We start from the raw sequence: 18778 nt of genomic DNA, 5'->3' as shown, positions 1-18778 counted from the left end.
GGAATTCTTTATGGGCCCACGCAGAGGCGCACCTCTTCCTTTTCAATCACTTAGTAATTTCCCAGGCAAGGTTTAATTTATCCATCCCCCTCTGCTGGGTACTTAGGTTGTGGCTGGGTTTTGCCATAACGAGCAATGCTGTAAAGGCCCCTGCGGCTTGCATCCCCTTGGCCAGGGGACCGTGGTTCCCTGTGGCTTTGGGCTGTGAGAACAGGACAAGATTCACGATGCCCCTCACAGCTGTGTTCCTGAATTTTTTTTTATCGACCACCATTTTTTTTGACACTACATTTATTAAACGATAATTCATACCCCATAAAAGTCATCCGTGGGGAGGTTGTTCACACAGACTGGCACAACCAGCTCCACAATCTGATTTTGGAACATTCTCTTCATCCCAAAGGAAACCTCATACCCGTCGTCAGTCACTGCCTGTTCCTGGCAACCGCGGGGCTTCTCCCGTCTCTAAGGACCTGCCCCTTCTGGGCTTTGGGGACAGGGAGTCACAGAACATGTGGTCCTTGGTGGCTGGCTTCTTCCACTGAGCTCAAGAGTTCTGAAGTTTTTTCTAGAAGCTGTCCCAACACGTCACTCCTTTTCGGAACAAACAATCAGCTGCCTTTTCTGAGTCCTGATCCCACTAAGTGTGGCGGTCCCCTCTAAGAAGGCTGGGAAGGAGGTCACCGAGGAGCGCGACCGACGAAAGGGCTGGATTTGAACCCAGGTCCATCCAGCTGCCAAGCCAGAGTCCTGGATCCTGCGCTTTGCTGCTCTAGGGGAGGTGGAGGAAGAAGTAGCTCGAGGGCCCAAGCACAGGTCACAAAGTCCCTCTTCCCAGGGAGTCTCTGGGTCACTGTCATGATCGCTGACAACTGGCACTGTGAGGCGGGACAATGGCCCCAGACGTTGCTCGTCCTGCGGTTCCCTGCCGCTCCCACCCCGGCCCTCGGTGCCGCTCGCCTCTGCTGTTCCTTCTGCCGGCTCCGAATGTCCCCTGCCTTTGGAGTTGTGCTAGAGGGTGACTGTCCTGCTAGGGTTACACGCCGAGTAACGATGGCTCCTTGTGAGTAACTGTCCTTTAGGAAGTCCAGGCCCGCTGCCCGGGGTGGGCAGGACCTGCTCCCCGCATCCCGAAACCCCCGTTCCCAGGGTGGCCGATGGCGAGTGGGTGCAGGGGTAGGGAGTCACCCCTGGTGTCCCGCCGCTCCCCAGGGGACTCTGGTTAACAACCGATCGCATATTTCAACACAGCTGGTGGAGAGGATCTCGAATGTCCCCGATAGAAAGAGAGGATGAATGTTTGAGCTGGTGGACACGCCCGTCACCCTGGTCCACCTTAGCCAGGGAGGACGAGTGCAGAAATATCACGCAGCACCGGCCAATACGCACTGTGGTTAGGCATCAGTTCAGGGGATCATGTGCCACTTAGTCATGACAACCGTGGAGGACCCCCTTCCCCCCCGGCTCTCCCTTCCTCTCTGAGCTCCTGGGAGCTGCCCTGCTGGGGGTCGGTATTGAGTTCCTGAAGGTGGAAGAGGAAGCTGAGGCCAGGGGCCACTCAGCCAGCGTGACAGGCCAGGGCTGGGGCCCACAGCAGCAGAGCCCAGGCAGGCCCCAGGCTCACCGTCTTGGTTCCCCACCCAGCTATAATGCGGGACCCAGTTGCAAACGGAACGAGGCAGTTTCTCAGGCTTCACACTCAGAGCTCGAGGCACAGAGCCAGGACTCAGTTTTCTGTGTGTTTGGAGGCCCCACCCTGACTCTTCTCTGTCTTGCTGTGTGACCTGGGAAAAGTTGCTTGTCCTCTCTGAGGCTCTGCAGGGCCTTCTTCCTGCTCCTGCTCCATCTCCCGGTGATCTCCTGCAATGGTTGGTGATAAGATGGAGGGTTCGCTGGGCCCAGTTCCCAACAGGAATCGAGGGAGGCCCAGCACCCTGCCCTGCCTCCGGGTCCTGCCAGGCGCAGCTGGGACCTCAAATCCTGTCAAGAGGGATCGACAAATCCCTAGACACCACCCGGCCTGACTCAGACGTGCGCTCGCTCTCTCTCTCTCTCTCTCTCTCTCTCTCTCTCTCGTGTTTTCTTGCTCTTTGCTGTGGGTCTCTTATTCATTCAACAAACATGTGTTGAGCCAGTGGCTGGAGGAGGACAGGAACAAACACGAGTCCTCACATGACCAAGGCTGTGACCAGCTGCTGTGGGTGCTGGGTCCGAGGCGGCAAGAGGGGAGTCTCTGGGGGACCGGGAAGGGCCTCTGAATGCGGCCTCCAGCCTGGCAGAGGCTGGGCAGGTGAGGAGGAGGCCATCCCAATTGGAAATCCTCCCTGGAGGACAATGTCCCCAGGGTGGGTCTGGGCACAGGTGGACTGTCCTGTGGGGTCTGTAGAGTGGCCCCATGTCCCCAGGAATGGAAGCTCAGAGTGTCCACTGTGCAGAGGAGGGGCCGGGACACTGCGCAGGGGCAGGGGTGGCAGGCGAGGCCTGCGAGGCACCGTGGGCGTGTTGCTGGAGTCCCCTGTCCCCCCTCGCCCGTCCACCTCTGCTGTCCCACCCACCCGGGGCTCCCTCACTGCAGACGCTGCTCATCCCCTTAGTCACCCGTTGTCAGAAAGCTGAGGCCTCTGATGCCCCATCATGGTCCCACCCAGTGCTACCCCATCCTCCCACTTCGCCCGTCCAGGGTGGTCTCTGTCCTGGGGAAAGGCCCATTCCCTTGGGAATGTCTGCGTTGATCCTGAGCCTGGAAGCCCCGTCATGCTGTGTGACCTCAAAGGATTTGCCCAGCCTCTCTGAGCCTTAATCTTCTTCCTTTCTTTCCATCCTTCTATTTTTCCTTCAACTCTTGCTGACTTACTCTCCGGTTCTCAGGCCCCACACACTCGGCCTCACTTGCTGAGAACATGAACATGATCCAGGTTGCTGAGGGCTTCCCTATAGGGGCAGGAAGAAGAAAGACTGACCTTTGAGTCATGGAAGAGCAAGCCCAGGCTCTGTAACCCACCTCCGGACTGTGTGACCTTGGGTAAATTACTTCACCTCTCTGAGCCCCAGGTTTCTCACTTAACAAATGATAAAAATCCTATATGAGATTATTTTTTTCAGGGATGGGACTTCGGGTAAGGTTTAAACAGGATACCTGGCTGGGGATGGGTTGTTCAGGTTGATCAAGAGTCACCTTGTCCCCATCTTGAGACCTGAAAACCCTTATGGAAGTAAGAGACAGGATCTCCCTAATGGCGGGCTTCAGGCTCAGTGGCCCTGGGTGCACAGGAGACCTGAGGAAGCAGGAGCCCTTCTGAGCCCCCCACCAATACTCTATGTAATCTGCCCCCTGCTCCACCTTCCCCAGGGGAGGGAGCCTGACTCTTGATAGTAGCCTCGTAAGTAGCCTCATGGGTATTTTCCGTGAGGCCAGCTCTGTGCAAATGTTTTCTCTCACCTCAGCAGGGGGACGCACTGCACACTCTATGGAGCAGAAACTGGAGCTCAGAGAGGTCTGATAACATACCTGGGGTCACACAGCGAAGCGTAACAAGGCCTCCTGTTCTCGCACAGCACAACCCCAGCAAGGCTGAGGGTTCCTCGCTCTGCTGCCCTGGCTCCTGAGCCCGTGAGCACCCTCTCTGGGCCTCACCAAGATGGAGTTTGGCTCCTTATTCTCCAGCCAGGGGAGGCAAGGCAGGCTCCTCCAGCCCTTCCCAAGACCTGGGGAAACAGCCCGCCAGCGGCACCAGGTCACTGGAGCTGGAACCCAGGTCTCTGGGCTCAGCGAGGCCCTGACCTCGGCCTGCCACCTTCCTGGAGGCCAGCCCTGATCCCGGCTGGCCCTGTCCTGGGTTGCTCAAGGGCCTGAGTCACCGCGGCCCTGGTTCTGTGCAGTGGGAGAGGGAGGAAGCGGGCAGCCAGCAGGGCCCCACAGCTGCAGGGCCCCACAGCTGCACGCCCCACGCTGGGAACCACAGCCAGCACCCATTGAGCACCAACTGTTTGCTGGCTGCTGCTCTAAGTTCTCACCAGCCCTGCAGAGTGTGCCCCGCGGCCTTGCCCATTCCACAGACGAGGAAACCCAGCACCGAGGTGAAGTGAGGTGCCCGCTGGGTTTCTGTGCCAAGGCTCAGAGACCCCAGTTCTCACTCGCTCACCCCTTGTGAGGGGTCCCCGGTTCCCACCATTTCCACTGAGTCTCCTTCAGGCCCATGAGGGTGGGGCTCAGCCATTTCACAGAGGAGGAAACTGAGGCCCCGACACTTGAAACACCTCCATGGCCACGCACTGTCAGAGCAGCGGGGACTTGAACGCTGGTCTCTGTGCATGTGTGTGCATGTGTGTGTGCAAGTGTGTGTGCATGTGTGTGCAAGTGTGTGTGCATGTGTGTGCATGTGTGTGTGCATGTGTATGTGCATGTGTGTGTGCATGTGTGTGTGCATGTGTGTGTGTGTGTGCAAGTGTGTGAGTGCGTGTGTGTGTGTTTCTTGGAATTAAACCCAGGGGTGCTCTGGCTCTGAGCTACATCCCCAGTCCTTTTTATTTTTTTTTAAATCTCGGACTGAGTTGCTGAGGCTGGCCTGGAACTGGCAATCCTCCGGCCTCAGCCTCCCAAGCAGCTGGGATCACAGGTGTGCGCCACCACACCCAGCCACCCTGGCCTCGTGACTAACACATGCTTAGCCCGCTCCCTCTGCTGAGCTTTCACCAGCTGCGGGGAACGGTTTGTGCCACCTCTATATGATGGGGCAATTACAGGGCCCACCCCGGGGCTGTTCTGCAGGTGAGCAGGGCTCAGCACTGTCTTGGGGTTGCTCAGTAAGGCTGCAGGCAGGGTCCATTTGACCTAGAGACAAGTACACACTACGGCAGCACAGGAGGGTTGCCTATGCTACCTGCCACACGAGAACAGGAAATGGGGCCAACTCGACAGCCCCAGCACCTCAATCACGTCAATCACGTCAAACTTGCTCCAGAAAAAGGGCTGGGGAGGCCTCTGACTCTAGGGACCCTCATAGTGGGTAAGGAAGCACAGGAGGCTGGGGCCCGAGGTACAGGATGGAAGATGGGCCCCCAGTCGCTGGATTCGTGGGGTCTGAGACTGGGTCCCTGGAAGCTGGCCTTATTCCCTCCCAGCACACAGTGGGCCCTCGAGGAAGGCCAGTGGATGGAAGACTGAGGAGAGAGAGGGAAGTGGGGAGGACAGGATGCAGGGCGACAGCACAGGAGGATTCGCCGGGCTCTGCTCAAGGAGGGCTGTCTGCCAGCCTGGAGCTCTGTCTGTCTGTGAGCCGCTGCCCCTGGGCACCCCTCATTGGCGTGTCTGAGGCCACCTGTGGCTCCTGCAGGGTGCCTGTCCCTGTATCTGGCGTTGGCGTCTGATTCAAGTTGGTCTGTTGGAGTGTGTCTGTGGCCACGTGTGCCTCTGGGTGTCCCTGTCGTATCTGCTATGAGTGTGACAGAGAGAGGGCCCGAGCTGTGGCCTGTCGGATCTGAGTGTCTCTGTCACCCAGGGTCCCGCTGTGGGCCAGGTGGACGTGTCCCGCTCCCGCGCTGGTCTCCGGGTCCCCGAGCTGCGCGACGGCCGTCCGCCAGGGGGCGCCCTGGCCGCGGTCCCTCCGGGGCTCTGTCCCGGGGCGCCCGCTCGGGGCTGGGTGGCCGCGCCCGCCCCGCGCCGCCCCGCCCCGCCGCGGGCTATAAGTTCAGGCCGCCCGCGTCGCCGGCCAGTGGTCCGCACCGGCAGGGTCCCGCCGCAGTGACCTTGGAGGAGCGCCGTCCCCCCTTGACCATGGCCGAGGGTGAGTGTCCCAGGCCGCGCCGCCGCTCAGGGACCGGGCTTGCCTCTCGGGTCTCCGGGGTCCCGCGGGGTCGGGGGTCCGGACCCGCCGCGGCTCAGCCGCCAAGTCCCCGGCTCGGAGCGCAACAGGTGGGCAGAGCTGGGCCGGGCGCCGGGCTCCCGGGTCTGGAGGGGCGGGCCCTCGGTCCCCCATCCCGGGCACGACCCCGGCTCTGTCCCCCTGGGTCGCCGAGGCCATTCAATGCTGAGGCTGCTGTCGACCTTAAGACGCTCTCCTGGCGCGCGGCTGTCACTTTCCCTGGGCCACTGAATTGGAGCCGGTGCCTGCGGTCCGCGGGGGGAAAGCTGTCCAGGGGTGCTGGCCTGGCCTCAGCTGTCCAGGGGTGCTGGCCTGGCCCCGGAACACCGAGCTTCACTTGGTCTCTGCCAGCCAGGACCGGGGGTGCCCACGTCCCTGGTTGTCCCTGGTTTCGGCCAGGACTGGCCGATTCTAGGAGACAGTTGGCATGCTGTGGGGAGGGGGCAGAGACCAGGCCTGTCCCCTTGGTTCCCTTCCCGCCCTCAATCTCTAACTCTAGGCCACCTGCTGAGTCTCAGTTTCCCCTCCCGTAAAAGATAGAAAATAGTGCCAGCCTTTGGTGCACCTGTGAGGGCTGAGAGGTGAGATCTAGGGACAGTTCCTACCTGACCCCTACACACACACACAGTGCCACAGTCTTAGGTCCTGGGGCAGGGACTTCTACCATGGAGGATGTCCCCGAGCTAACACTGCTGAACCCAGAACCCCAGCTGGGGGCATGGGGAGGGGGAACTTGGTGAGGGACATGGGGCAGATGGGGCAGGGAGGGGCGGGAGGAACTATGGATCTACCTGAGCTGCTGTGTGATCTTGACCCCCCCACCCCCCACCCCCCCCTTCTTGGAGACTCAGCTTCCCCAGCATGCTGTGATCTGCCACCTAGATGGACATTTGTCCCCAGTGAAGCTTCTCAACCCTGTCCCTGAAAACCGGGCCCAGTGGGGCTAGGGGACCTGTAAAGGCCGGTTATGATGAGCCCCTAGCCCCATTGCCACAGGGCTCCTTCCAACAGGGCTCCCACTGCCCGGAGCTTCATTCCATCAATCCCGGCTTCTTGAAACCTTGCTTCAGGCAATAGGCTGAGAAAGTGCTCCATCACCTTGGACAGGGGACTGGCCACCCTCAAGGTCTCCTGGGGGAAACAGTGACCTCTTTCCTGCTGAAACTCCCTGGGGCTGAAGTTTTCAAAGTATTTCCTGGTGGCAGGAAGCTTCTCCTTGCAGAGGCTGCCGGCCTCCCCTGGTGTGATGATAATGGGGTCCTGCTGGGAGGGGTGTGAGGACTCTCTTCCCCAGGAGAGAAAGGCCCAGAAATGGAAGAGGGGGTGGGGCGGCGGCTCTGAGCTGTAGCAAGGTGGCTCCCCAGGCCAAGGTGGCCCCCCAGGTGGGGCTCCAGGATCCTATAGCCCTGACTCAGACCCCAAAGCAGTCACCTGCTGAGCCACCCGGGCCACAGAGCTTGCACCTGTGGAGGTGGACCAAGGATCTTTGTGAGGTTCAAGCGCAGGTTGTCCACACAGACCCTCTGGCTGTCACCGGAACTTGTTGGCCCTCATTTTGGGATATTTCCAGGGTAGGAGGCAGGCGTCCTGAGACCAGCGTTCCACTGGGAGGACCCACTTGCTGGGTGATTTTGGACAAATCCCTGACTCATTTGGACCACATCCCCCCACCCTAGGGCTTCCCATCTCCACCTTGAATTTGCCAGTGTTGATGGGGGGTGTGCTTCCTGCAGACCCCCACCTGCCTGTTACCTTGTGCCTGACCTGGCCTTCAGTTCCTCTGAAATTATCAATAGAACTTTCTCTTATCGCTGTCCTGCCTGGGCTGGACCTTGGGGAAGGGTGCTCCAGGCATCCTCTCCTAGACCTCATGGTGACCCTTCAAGGCTTGGGAGGAGGCACCAGAGGGGCCATGGCTTGTCCAGGGTCACAGCGCAGCTCAGAACCAGACCCAGGTCCGGAGGACTCTGAGACTTCTGTTACCTTTTTTTTTTAACTTTTTCCTATCGAGATTACTGGACGAACATGGAGAAAATAACACACTCAGTCCCCACGTTCTCATGCGGCCCGGCCATCCCCTCTTTCTGCCTCTGACACCTCCCCTGTAATTTGGAAGCCAATGCCAGGCGTCACATCACGTGATATCTGTAAATATTCCACTGTGTATCTTTAAAGGATAAGGATTCTCCTTTGTAGGTACCAATTACAAAATTCCTCGGCACCGCCCACCATTTTCCATCAGTGTTTAAATCGTCTCATATGGGTACTAAACTTTTAAAAAACTGTGTATTTGTTCTTTTCAGTTAAAAAAGACAGAATGTGTTTTGTACATCCATGGAGTATAACTTCCCATTTTTGTGTTTGGACACGATGTGGTCACGTGTTCAGATCTGAGCATGGGACATCTTGTCCAATTCCTTCTGTCTTTCCTGTTCCCGTCGCCTCCCTCCCCTTCATTCCTCTGTCTATTCCAGTGACCTTCTATCCTTCCCTCCCTATTGTGTTAGCGTCCGCCCATCCCAGAGAACAGTAGAACACCTCAAAGGACAACGTTAGAAGCCCACGTTAGAAGCCCACGTCTCAGGGTGTTCTGCTGCTGCTATAGCAGTGGTGTATCCAAATACTACTATTCCCCCCAAATAGGCTAAAAATATTATTAAACCTAAAAAAGACCCAACAGAATATAATTTCATACCCAATCCCCCTGCTAATAATTAACCAGAATCCACCATAAATTGGTGACGGTTTTGCAGAGAATCCAGGCCTTTGGGTTTGGGGATTGGCTTAGTTCACTTAGCTTGACAATCTCCAGTTCCAACCATTTACCAGCAAATGCCATAATCTAAAATTTTTAAATAGTTTTTAAAATCAAGATCTGAATAAGAGCCACACATCACAGTGGGTTGAAAGGTCTCTCCAGTTTCTCTTCAAAGGATCTCCGTTCAGCTTTCCTTTTTATTTTTTTCTTTGTAATTTGTTTGTTAAAGAAACCAGATCCCTTGCTTACGGTCTCCCAGAGAATGGATTCTGCTGGCTGGGTCCCGGTTCTATGTTTAGCCTGATCCTCAGGCCTGGGTACTTCCTGTAAATCCAAAATTGGACCAGCAGCCAGTCCTGTGCAAGTCACCTGTGCACCAATCCTGTCCCCCCGAAGGACCCTCCAGAGCCAAGTACTTGGGCCTCGGGGAGTGTGCCCCCCCCACACTGCTCCTGCCCCTGCTCACAGCAGCCCCTGGAGGTAGATCTGCTGTGCCCCACTTGGGACATGAGGAAACTGAGGCCCCAGAAAAGCGGAGCTGGTGAGGGTCACCCCACCGGAGGGTGGCAGAGCCTTCTCCTGACCGGCCACCGTGGGCGGCCTCGTCCCGAGCAGAAGTAGAGGGGTAGGCCCCTGTGGGGCTGCAGGAGGGCTGGGCTGGGGTTCTGAGCACAGAGGTGTCCTGCGTCACACATCATGGTCCCTGCCTCTCCTGTGATCTCCGTTTCCGTAGATTTGGTTTTGGAGAGGTGTGACTTGGAGCTGGAGGCCAACGGCCGCGACCACCACACTGCTGACCTGTGCCAGGACAGGCTGGTGCTGCGGCGGGGCCAGGGCTTCTGGCTGACGCTGCACTTCGAGGGCCGTGGCTATGAGGCCAGCGTGGACACCCTTACCTTCAGCGCCGTGACAGGTGAGTACCTGCAGCCCCTCGACCTCGCCCTCCTCTTTCCATCCCACCGGTTGTCCCCTCCCCTCTGTCAGACGGCTTCCTACCTCTTTGCCCCATTGGAGATGCCCACCTGTCACTAGCCCCATCTTACAGATGAGGAAACCGAGGCCCAGAGAGTGGGCCATCCGGCCTCACAAACCAGCCTGTTTATGATCCCTGGATCCCTGGGTGCCAAAGACCTGTCATCCCAGCGCTAGGGTCGTGAAGGTCTGTCTAGATCCTGCCTGTCTTTCCCACACCAAAACAACTTTCCAATCTCTTATCAACACTTGCTTCCTGGAATCCGTACAACCCTGCCGACTCCCACCCCCAGGCCTCTGAGATCAGGCCCAAATCAAGTCTGAGTGGCTCAAACCCGCTAAGTGGATTCGTGGCCTACCTGCTGTGTAACATTGGGCAAGTCACTTAGCCTCTCTGAGCCCCAGTTTCATCATCTGAATGGCACACACACAGGAAGGTTGTTGAGTGGGAAGAGCCTGACATGGCGGGGGGACGTCCTGTAGATCTTGGTGGCTGTTGCTTGTCTCAGTCCACAGTCTCCAGGGGTGGATGAAGGGACATTGAGCCCCAGCCAGCCTATCCCCAGGTGCCTCTACCCGATCTGCTTTTGTTAACTGTTCCTAGGAAAGTGGTCTTGAGAGCCAAATCAGTTGGTCTGGCTTCTGAGAGGGAACCACACCCTTGGGGTTAACAAAGGGCCACTTGTTGGGACTCTGGTCCTCAGGCGTGAGAGGCGGCTCTTTCTGAGGTCTTTGAGGGCAGAGAGCGGCAGGCAGGAGCTGGCCCCTGGCTGGGGCCCCATTCACCTGGAGGCGTTTGATAAGGCTTATCGCGGAGGCTGCAGGCTGCCCAGGACATCCCTGTCCCTCTCCTGTGCCCCTCCCCTCTTGGCACCCCACACACCAGCATCCTCAGGGCCCTTCTAACAGAGCGAGGGGCCCTGCAGGTCTTTGATCTTCTAGCCTCAGTTTCCCCCTCTGTAAGGTGGAAGGTTGGGGTCCATGACCGGTGAGGCCCGGGTGTGTCCCCTGAGAGGTTCTGCTCAGGTTGGTGCAAACCCCCATTTTTATCCGGGAAGCCCCAGCAGCATCTCAACCCTCGCAGCCTGGAATCAGAAAGGGTCCCCATTGTGCTGAGGAGGAATCTGGGATCTGAAAGACCGAGTCCCTCAGCCAGGTGGGCCACTCAGGGAGTCGGGGACACAGCAGGCTTCCAACCCTCACAGGCGCCTGCTGGGCCTCGGCATGTTCCCCTGTAGAAACGGGTGGTGGGTGGTCACCAGCTGGGGGCCCTGGGATGGGCCACCTTCTTCTTTCGCCTTCTCGGTAGGTCACTGGGGCCCCACGCTCCGTGCTGGGCGGGCGCGACCTTCCCACCCTGCCGCTCATCTCTGCTTTCCAGTCGACTTCTCTCCGGCCCTCGCCAGCACATCCTGGTCACCTCCACGGCCCCTGGTGGGCAGCCATGGCTTCCCTGTCCAGGGTCCAAGTGACCAAGACCCTCCCAGGGGCTGGGGAAGCCTGAGGGACAATACCAGGAAGCTGGGCCCCCACCCTCAGGCCCGGCTTGGGTCAGCGCCCGGCCTGGGACCTGGCTGGGGATGCCGCTCCTCTGTTGGAACATTTTAGTGTGCTCCGCCTGTCCCACCCCCAGGGAAACTGAGACCCAGGGAGGGGAAAGGCTGGCCAAGGACACTCGGCGAAGGCCGTCGCCCTTAGCAGTGGCTGTGGATTTTCCCCAGACTGTGGGAGACGTGACCGGCCCCATCCCAGGGCACAGGCCCCTGGACAAACAGCCCCCTGCCGCGGGGGAGGGGTGCGAAGTCCTGCGCCTGGGAAGGGGGCCAGGAGCCCTTGAGTCCCGAGGGTCATTCAGGCCTGGGGCAGTCACCGCGGTGGCCCTGGCCCCACTGAGAGTATCTTGGAGAAGAGCAGAGCAGCAGCAGGGCCAGGGCCGGGCTCTCTCCATGCCCTGCTTCAGGGCCTCTGGGAAGCACAGGGTGTGAGTGTGTGTGTGTGAGTGTGTGTGTGTGTGTGAGTGTGTGTATGTGAGTGTGTGTGTGTGTGAGTGTGTGTGTGTGAGTGTGTGTGTGTGTGTGCGCACGCACAGGCTGCCCCTGGATAGAGAGCCGTGTGTTTCTGACCCACCCCCGAGGGTGGTATGTCAACAGAGACAGTGGCTGTGCCTGTTTCCACAGTGACCAGATAATTGATCACGTAAACAGGGACTTTACTGAGAATGAAAGGGACACTATTCGCTCTGTGCTGGGGCCCAGGCGTCAGATCAGGACAGACCGTCTTCCCAGCTCAACCCTCTGGGCCTGGGCTTCCTCGTCCGGGGAAGTCATCCGATGCCTCCTGACGAGACTGAGGAGGCGCCTGTTTTCTCTGTGGTCACTCGGAGCTGGCTCCTGGTCAGCGCTTTCTATGAACTCTCACTGAGCCCTCTGAACGGCTCAGGGAGCTCCGGTGACGATGATGTACAACAGGACCAGTGTTTATTGAGCACTTACTGTGTGCCAGGCTTCACAACCTCGTCTGGAAGTCTCCCAGCCACCTCACGAGAAGCTACTCGACTGGCTCCATTGAGAGATGAGAAAATGTAGCCCAGAGAAGCTGAATCACCCGTCCCAGGTTACAAACAGGATTCAGGGCCGACCTTGCCAGGCCTGTGGCGTTAGTCTGCTTTTTTAACTGATGAACCGGTGCCTGGGGCCTGGGCCCTGGGGGCCGGGCAGGTGACTAGACCCAAGGCCGCCTGGTCCCCCCCAGCAGCTCTGGAAGTCGGGAAGCACTTAGAGGCTCCCAGTCAGCTCCTGGCACCCGACAGGGCCCCGAGGCTGTGTCCCGGTTACCTCATGGTTATATTTGGGCCTGGGTGTGGGTGGAGTGGGCAAGCAGGGAGGAGGGGGCCAGCGCTGGGAGGAGCCCCTTGGTGAGCGGCGCTGCAGGCAGGGAGGTGAGACATGAAAATAAACCCTCCTGGGCAGCCGCCCAGCCAGGCAGAGAACATTCCCTGTTTCTCCTCTCGGCCGCCCATGGACAGAAAGTGACCAGCCCCTTCCCGCCCGCCCCGTGACTCAGACCTGTCTGCATGGACTGGGCTGTCCCCTCACCTAAGCAGGCAGCCACATTTTGGGGGTTGGGTACAGGGGATTGAACTCAGGGTCACTCCACCAACCACCGAGCCCCATCCCCAGCCCTATTCTGTGTTTTCTTTAGAGACAAGGTCTCACTGAGCTGCTTAGCTCCTCACTTTTGCTGAGGCTGGCTTTGAACTCACGATCCTCCTGCCTCAGCCTCCCAAGCCGCAGAGATTGCAGGTGCCACTGCGCCCAGAAGCAGCCACTTTTGTGACCGACTCCCAGCTTCGCTGGGCCTTTGAGACCCCATGAGGGAGCCTCCCCTTCCGGAAGGAGAAGCAGTGAGAGGGGACACCTGAGGGTCGGGGACTTGGGTTCAGATGCTAACTTGCCCTCATCCTCTCTGAGCCTCAGTTTCCCCACCTGCACCAGGGGTCCCAGAGGAAGCAGGAAATGTCAGCGTCAGCATAAAGGGCGGTAGGGAGACGGGTGGGGGGGGGCGCTGGGGAGCAGCCCTGGGAGACAGAGGCCCTCAGTAGCCTGCAGCAGGAGCAGGTGCCATCCTGCCCCGAGCGCATGCTCCTGTCTCTGAAGGGGAGGCGGGAGGTCGCAGGTAAAGGTTGGGCAGGAATGGAGGACTGTGGGGAGCATCCTGCTACGGATGGGCACACGGGGCCTGGGCAGGGGATGAGTCTGTCCCAAGTCACCCTGAGACTCTGCCCCAGGCTGTGCTGTGCTTTCCCCCGGGAGGACTCTCTCTGGTCATGGACCGACTCTGTGTCTGTGGCTTTTCATGTGTCCCCACGAAGCCACCCGCAAGGTGGGAGTTCTGATTCCTGCCCAGTCTCAGGAGGATGAGCTTCTTGCCAAAGTCCTCTTGACAGCCTTGAACCTGGCCTGGGATCCCAGATGTGTGCCCGCCAGATGTGTCCCCGGCCCCTGCCAGCCCGGGCCACCCCTCTTCACCATTGCTGTGTTCTCTCTCCACAGGCCCCAACCCCAGCGAGGAGGCGGGGACCAAGGCCCGCTTCCAGCTGGCTGACACCCTGGAGCAGGGGACCTGGACGGCCTTTGTGGCCGACCAGCAGGACACCACCCTCTCCCTGCAGGTCAGCACCCCGGCCAACGCACCCATCGGCCTGTACCGCCTCAGCATGGAGGCCTCCACCGGCTACCAGGGCTCCAGCTTCGTGCTGGGCCACTTCACCCTGCTCTTCAATGCCTGGTGCCCAGGTGAGCCACGCTCCATCCACAGGTGGTGGGCCACCCAGGGAGGCCACTGGGGACGGCATGGGCAGGGCAGGAGGAGCTTCAGGTGGGTTGGCTGTGCCCACTCAGAGCTGCAGCCTCAGGACATGAATTCTCTACAATCAGAGGACAGGCCCTTGGAGGCAAAATGACCGGCCTGAGGCCACCCAGCTACCCAAGGATTTCTTCCCATGTCTGAGACCCGTGTGCCCAGCACACTGTGACCCAGGCGGCTCGGTGTTTTCTGCGGCTATCGCAGAACACCAGGGACAGGGTGATTTATAAACCTCAGCAGTTAATTTGGCTGGTGGTTCTGGAGACTGGGGAGTCCAGGAAGGAGGGGCCGCATCTGGTGAGAGCTTCCTCGCTACATGGCGGAGCACGGCGGTGTCTCGGGTTGTAGAAGCCCCATGTCAGGAATGGGGTGCCTGCCTGGCGCCCAGTGCCGGGCACCGCCATGTCCTTGTTCTGTCCCACCAGGACCTGCTATGGACTCCCGAGGCTGGTCCGGGGAGGCTCGGTGGAGGGCGAGAGGCCAGGGAGGTGACTGAGGCAGCCTCCCCTCTTCGCTGCCTCTTTCTCCTTTTTAACTGCTCCCTTTGAGGGTCCCTGGGGACGCGCCAGCTTCCTCCCTTTCTCAGACAGGAAGCTGAGGCTCAGAGAGGTCAAGTGGGTTCTAGAAGCTTCTTCAGGAAGTGAGTGGACAATGAGGGGCAGAGAGAAAGTGGAGGGCTGTGCGGGAGGGTCGGGGGTCCAGGTCCCGGAGCAGAGCCCGCCTGCCCTCCTGGGTGGCGCTTTCCGCAACCTGGCGAGCCAGGGAGGAGGCTGGGGGGACACCAGGAGCCACGGTCCCCGCCCAGCCTGGCACCGCCTTCTCCCTGGATCACTGCTCTACGTTTTTCTTCTCTATTTTGGGGCATTTTGTGACACACTTGATCAGGTCCTTTCCATTTCCTCCTTCGCGTATTCTGGCTCTGATTTCTACAGGTGACAGTGAGACACAGAGCATAAAAACACAAGCTTCAGGCACAACCGGGAGACGCCGCCCGGTTCCTAGAGGACACCGCTGTCCTCCGTCCAGGGGCCCATCTCCTGGCTCACCATGGGCAGGGCTGTTTCGTGGATCTGTGTCCCTCAAACATAAAGGGGGCCCCCACAGTGTCCACTGCAGCTTGGTTTCCTCCCCCGTGTCATCCGAGATCCGTCCACACTGGTCTGTGCACATCTCTTCATTTCTTCTAAAAGCCTCGTACCCTGCCCATGTCCAGCACTCCACTGATGGCCGTGAGGCCAGCTCCCGTGGCCCTTGGGGTGTCACCATGAGCCCCCTGCCTTGGGCACATGGAACCATTTATAGAGACAGAAGCGGCCTCCCTGGGACCCACCGCAGCTTGGTTTAAATCTTAGTCAATCCACAGAGGGTGACAGCTGTTGGTGGCCCTGCTCCTGAAGCAGGGACAGGCCTGTGTCCCCACCCACACCCGCTGCAGGGCCTTCGGGTTCAAGGAAGGGCGCGCACGGCTCTGGGGAAGTCCCCTTCCTCCAGCTCTGCCTGGGCCTGCCCTGCTGGTTGGAGTGGCCGCTTGCCAGGCAGCAGGGTGACTAAAGTGACCCACGTCCTGGCAGGAGGAGTCTTGGGGAGCAGGAAGCTGGGCTGGGCTGGGCTGCTGGGGAGGACACTGCTCTGGTGGGAAAGGGCTGGGTCTGCCTGTGAGATGGGATCCCGGGCTCAGGGTGAACGGGATCCAAGGCCATCACAGGCAAGGCCCCGCGTCCCAGGCGTCTCCACCTTGACCGGAGACCTGGGCAGGGACCTCGCCTCCAGCTCCCACTCAACCCGCCAGCCGACACTCTGAGTCCTGCTTTCTCTTTCATTCTTGGCGCCGCTGACTCAGCTCCTCCAAGGCTCGCTGTCCTCGCAGCGTGCAGGGCCACAGAGCAGCGCGGGAGACGGCCCCTTCCCACTCACTCCCCGCCTCAACAGGAGAGGGGCTGCTGGCCGGGGAACCCAGGGTGGGCTCCCAACAGGCACAGGGCCCCATCCCTGGGCCCACCGTACCTTTAGAGGTTGCCTTGGAGACCAGAAGGAGAAAATGGGCATTTAGGTGGAGCAGTGGGTTTCCATATGTATAGTAAGGTGTCCACCCTTAGGCCAGTGCCGTCACCACAACATTTTTCAGTTGTCATTGGGCCTTTCTTTATTTATTTACGGGGTGCTGAGGGTCAAGCCCAGCGCCTCACACTCTGCCCCTGAGCCCCAGCCCCGGCCCTGACATTATTATTATTATTTTTTTAATATATGCAGGATGGAAGCCCAGGGCCCACCAAGTGCCCAGGGCCCACCGAAGTCATTGTGTGGCTCTGGGTGTGCCCTTCCCAGCCCCAGCTTCTCCATCTGGGACGTGGTCGTCTCAAGCCGGCAGACCTGGGCTCCTGCCATGGGCCTGAGCTTCCTGGCCCCCTTCCTCCCCTCGCTGGCCACAGGGATCCAGGGCCCGCATTTCCCCGTGGCCGCAGCCTGGCTCTGCCTGGTCTCTGCTTAGATTGCCGCCCCCCAGGCTCCAAGCACAGAACCGTGTCCCCTTCCCAAGGCGGAACTCAGATGCCCCCTCCTGCAGCGAGCCCTCCCCAGCCCCCGAGCTGGACAGGGTCCCACTGCCCGGGGCCGTGATGACCCTCCTTGGCCTCCGGCTGCACCACACTCGCTGGGCCTCGCGCTGGCTCAGGGCTCCAGCACCTTTCAGACCTGCAGCCACACTTTCCTCTCAGGCTGACAGCGGGGGGCAGAGAAGGCAAAGTGACCTGCCCCGGGCCACGAGGCAAGAGATGGTCGGGATGAGGACTTCCTGGCTCCTGGTCAGTGCTCCTGGGTGTCTGGTTTTAGGCGTCACTCTTTCCAGCTGCAAAACATCCTTGAGCCTCAGTTTTGCCATCTTTGAAAAGGGACTTCTGAGGGTCCCTCCTTCCTAGGGCTCTTCAGGAGAGTAAATGAATTAATCCACGTCGTAGATCTGTCGCGGGCCCTGGCGCGTGGCCCTGGGTGGAGGGCAGGCTTTGTTGTTACTTACTGATATCGCTTTGTCTCACGGGCACGGGGCTGTCGATGGATGGCTGCTTTTCTATTTAAAAGTTAGAAGGCCCTCTGGGATGCTGGCTTGGCCTGGCTGCCAGGCTTGCAGGGACCCTGGACCTCGCCAGACCCAGGGCTGAGGTCCCCTCTTCCTGCCCACAGCCGACGCTGTTTACCTGGACTCGGAGGAGGAGCGGCAGGAGTATGTGCTCACCCAGCAGGGCCTCATCTACCAGGGCTCGGCCAAGTTCATCAAGAGCGTGCCTTGGAACTTTGGGCAGGTAGGCTTCACCCCGCCCCTCATGACCGCGCAGACCTCTTGCCTCTGAGGCTGCCAGGGACGCAAAGGTGTGAGCGGGTTGCAGAGAGGCCCACCCAGGCCTCTGAAGGATGAAAGGGTCCTTGGCTAGAGGCTCAGAGAGGGCTACAGCTGGCCTGAGGTCACACAGCCAAGGAACAGCCCTGGGGAAAGAATTAAGAGAGCCTCTGGGAGCCGCGGAGCTGGTTGGAATTCCCAGAGAGGGGGGCCCAGGAGAGATGAGAGGCAGCCCTTGGAGGTGCGCTCCGTGGGCTGGGCCTGCGTGGAACAAGCCTCCGAACTGTTCTCGGGGTCAGTGGGTCTCCAACTTGAGTGGACATTAGAGCACCTGGGGGGACGCGTGAAGCACACAGTGGGAGCCCACCCTCCGTTCCGGCTCAGCAGGCTGGGGGGGACTGCCAATCCAGGTGCCCATGCTGCTGTCCAGCGCCACAGTGGGGTCTCTGGCTGACCACTGTATCAACCAGCTGGAGAGGGGGGTCAGCCGGGGCAGGTCCCGCAGGGCAGGCTGGGCTCAGCTACGTGGCCCTTCCCTGTGCCCAGCCTGGGCTGGCTCTTATTTCCCGTGTCCCCGACGGCCCATGAAACTCCGAGACTCTGCAGGCGAAGCTCATGAAGCCAGGAGCAGGGCGCCCCCAGCCCCGCGACCTGCTGCTGCCTGCGGGGTCACCCCGACGCTTCTCCCAGCAGCCTCTGGGTCAGGGCCGGTGTCCAGTCCTGCCCTGGGGCCATGGGAAGTCCTGCGTGACCCCGGCTCAGTCCGACCGCCATTTCCTCACCTTCGCCACCACATCTGCCCACGAGTTCGCGGCCTGCAGGGGTGGGGAGAGCAGTGGTGTCTCCACGGCCATGAACCATGTCAGAAATGAGCCGGCTCCGTTTCCCAGGGCTTTTAATTGTCTCCTGAGAGGCAGAACAAAGCCGTTCCTCCCTTTTAATTTCCTGATGTCCTGCTCTGTGTGGAGCCGCAGGCGCTGGGCTGAGAAGCGTCTCTGCAGGGCTTCAGGAAGAAAAGACCCGGGGGCAGGGGGCAACTGCCCCGGGGGATCAGGGGGTCTCCTTGAACAGGGGACTCCTGAGCTGGGCTCTCAAGGACAAGCCGGAGTTTGCCATGTGAGAGGTGGAGGCAAAAGAGGCTCAGAGAGGGGGTTTATGGGGGCTCACAGTTTGTGAGGTTCAGTCCGTAGATGGCGGAGTCCCGGCTCTGGGCCAGGGGTGAGGCCGCTCACCATGGGGAAAGGCCAGTGGAGGAAAGCACTCAGCTCCTGGTGGGGTCAGGGAGAGTGGGCGAGGGGGATCCCCATTGATCCTCCCCCAGCCACCCCCACCTGCCTACAGTGGTCACCCCATCATTCAAACTGGGGTGGGCTGATTAGGTTCCAGCATCCACAGTCCAATCACTGGACCTCTGAACACTCCTGAATTAAGACAGGTGCTTCTGGGGGACACCTCGTCCAAACCACAACAGAGTCATTCTGCAGCATGGAG

The 18778-nt window shown here is 59.8% G+C and overlaps 1 protein-coding gene and 1 long non-coding RNA gene across 2 annotated transcripts in view; one reads left to right on the top strand and one right to left on the bottom strand.

Annotated features, from left to right (window-relative positions):
- Positions 1–1479: 1479 nt before the first annotated feature.
- On the bottom strand, positions 1480–3776 carry LOC144377613 (uncharacterized). Its single transcript, XR_013438604.1, has 3 exons — positions 3509–3776; positions 2855–2931; positions 1480–1860 (listed from the first exon to the last, which is right to left on the bottom strand). It is a non-coding gene; the product is annotated as an uncharacterized LOC144377613 (long non-coding RNA).
- A 1643-nt stretch (positions 3777–5419) lies between these two features.
- Tgm2 (transglutaminase 2) overlaps positions 5420–18778 on the top strand; it is a 29359-nt gene continuing 16000 nt past the window's right edge. The window contains exons 1-4 of the mRNA XM_013360559.4: positions 5420–5783; positions 9353–9532; positions 13644–13886; positions 17134–17252. Coding sequence (XP_013216013.2) covers positions 5435–5783; positions 9353–9532; positions 13644–13886; positions 17134–17252 — 891 coding nt within the window. The 5' untranslated portion in view covers positions 5420–5434. The remainder of the gene's footprint in view (positions 5784–9352; positions 9533–13643; positions 13887–17133; positions 17253–18778) is intronic.

The sequence above is a fragment of the Ictidomys tridecemlineatus genome, chromosome 5 (genome assembly GCF_052094955.1).
Source record: "Ictidomys tridecemlineatus isolate mIctTri1 chromosome 5, mIctTri1.hap1, whole genome shotgun sequence".
Taxonomy (NCBI): domain Eukaryota; kingdom Metazoa; phylum Chordata; class Mammalia; order Rodentia; family Sciuridae; genus Ictidomys; species Ictidomys tridecemlineatus.
The sequence above is the reverse complement of the archived record's forward strand: the minus strand, read 5'-3'. Positions and strand labels throughout refer to the sequence as shown.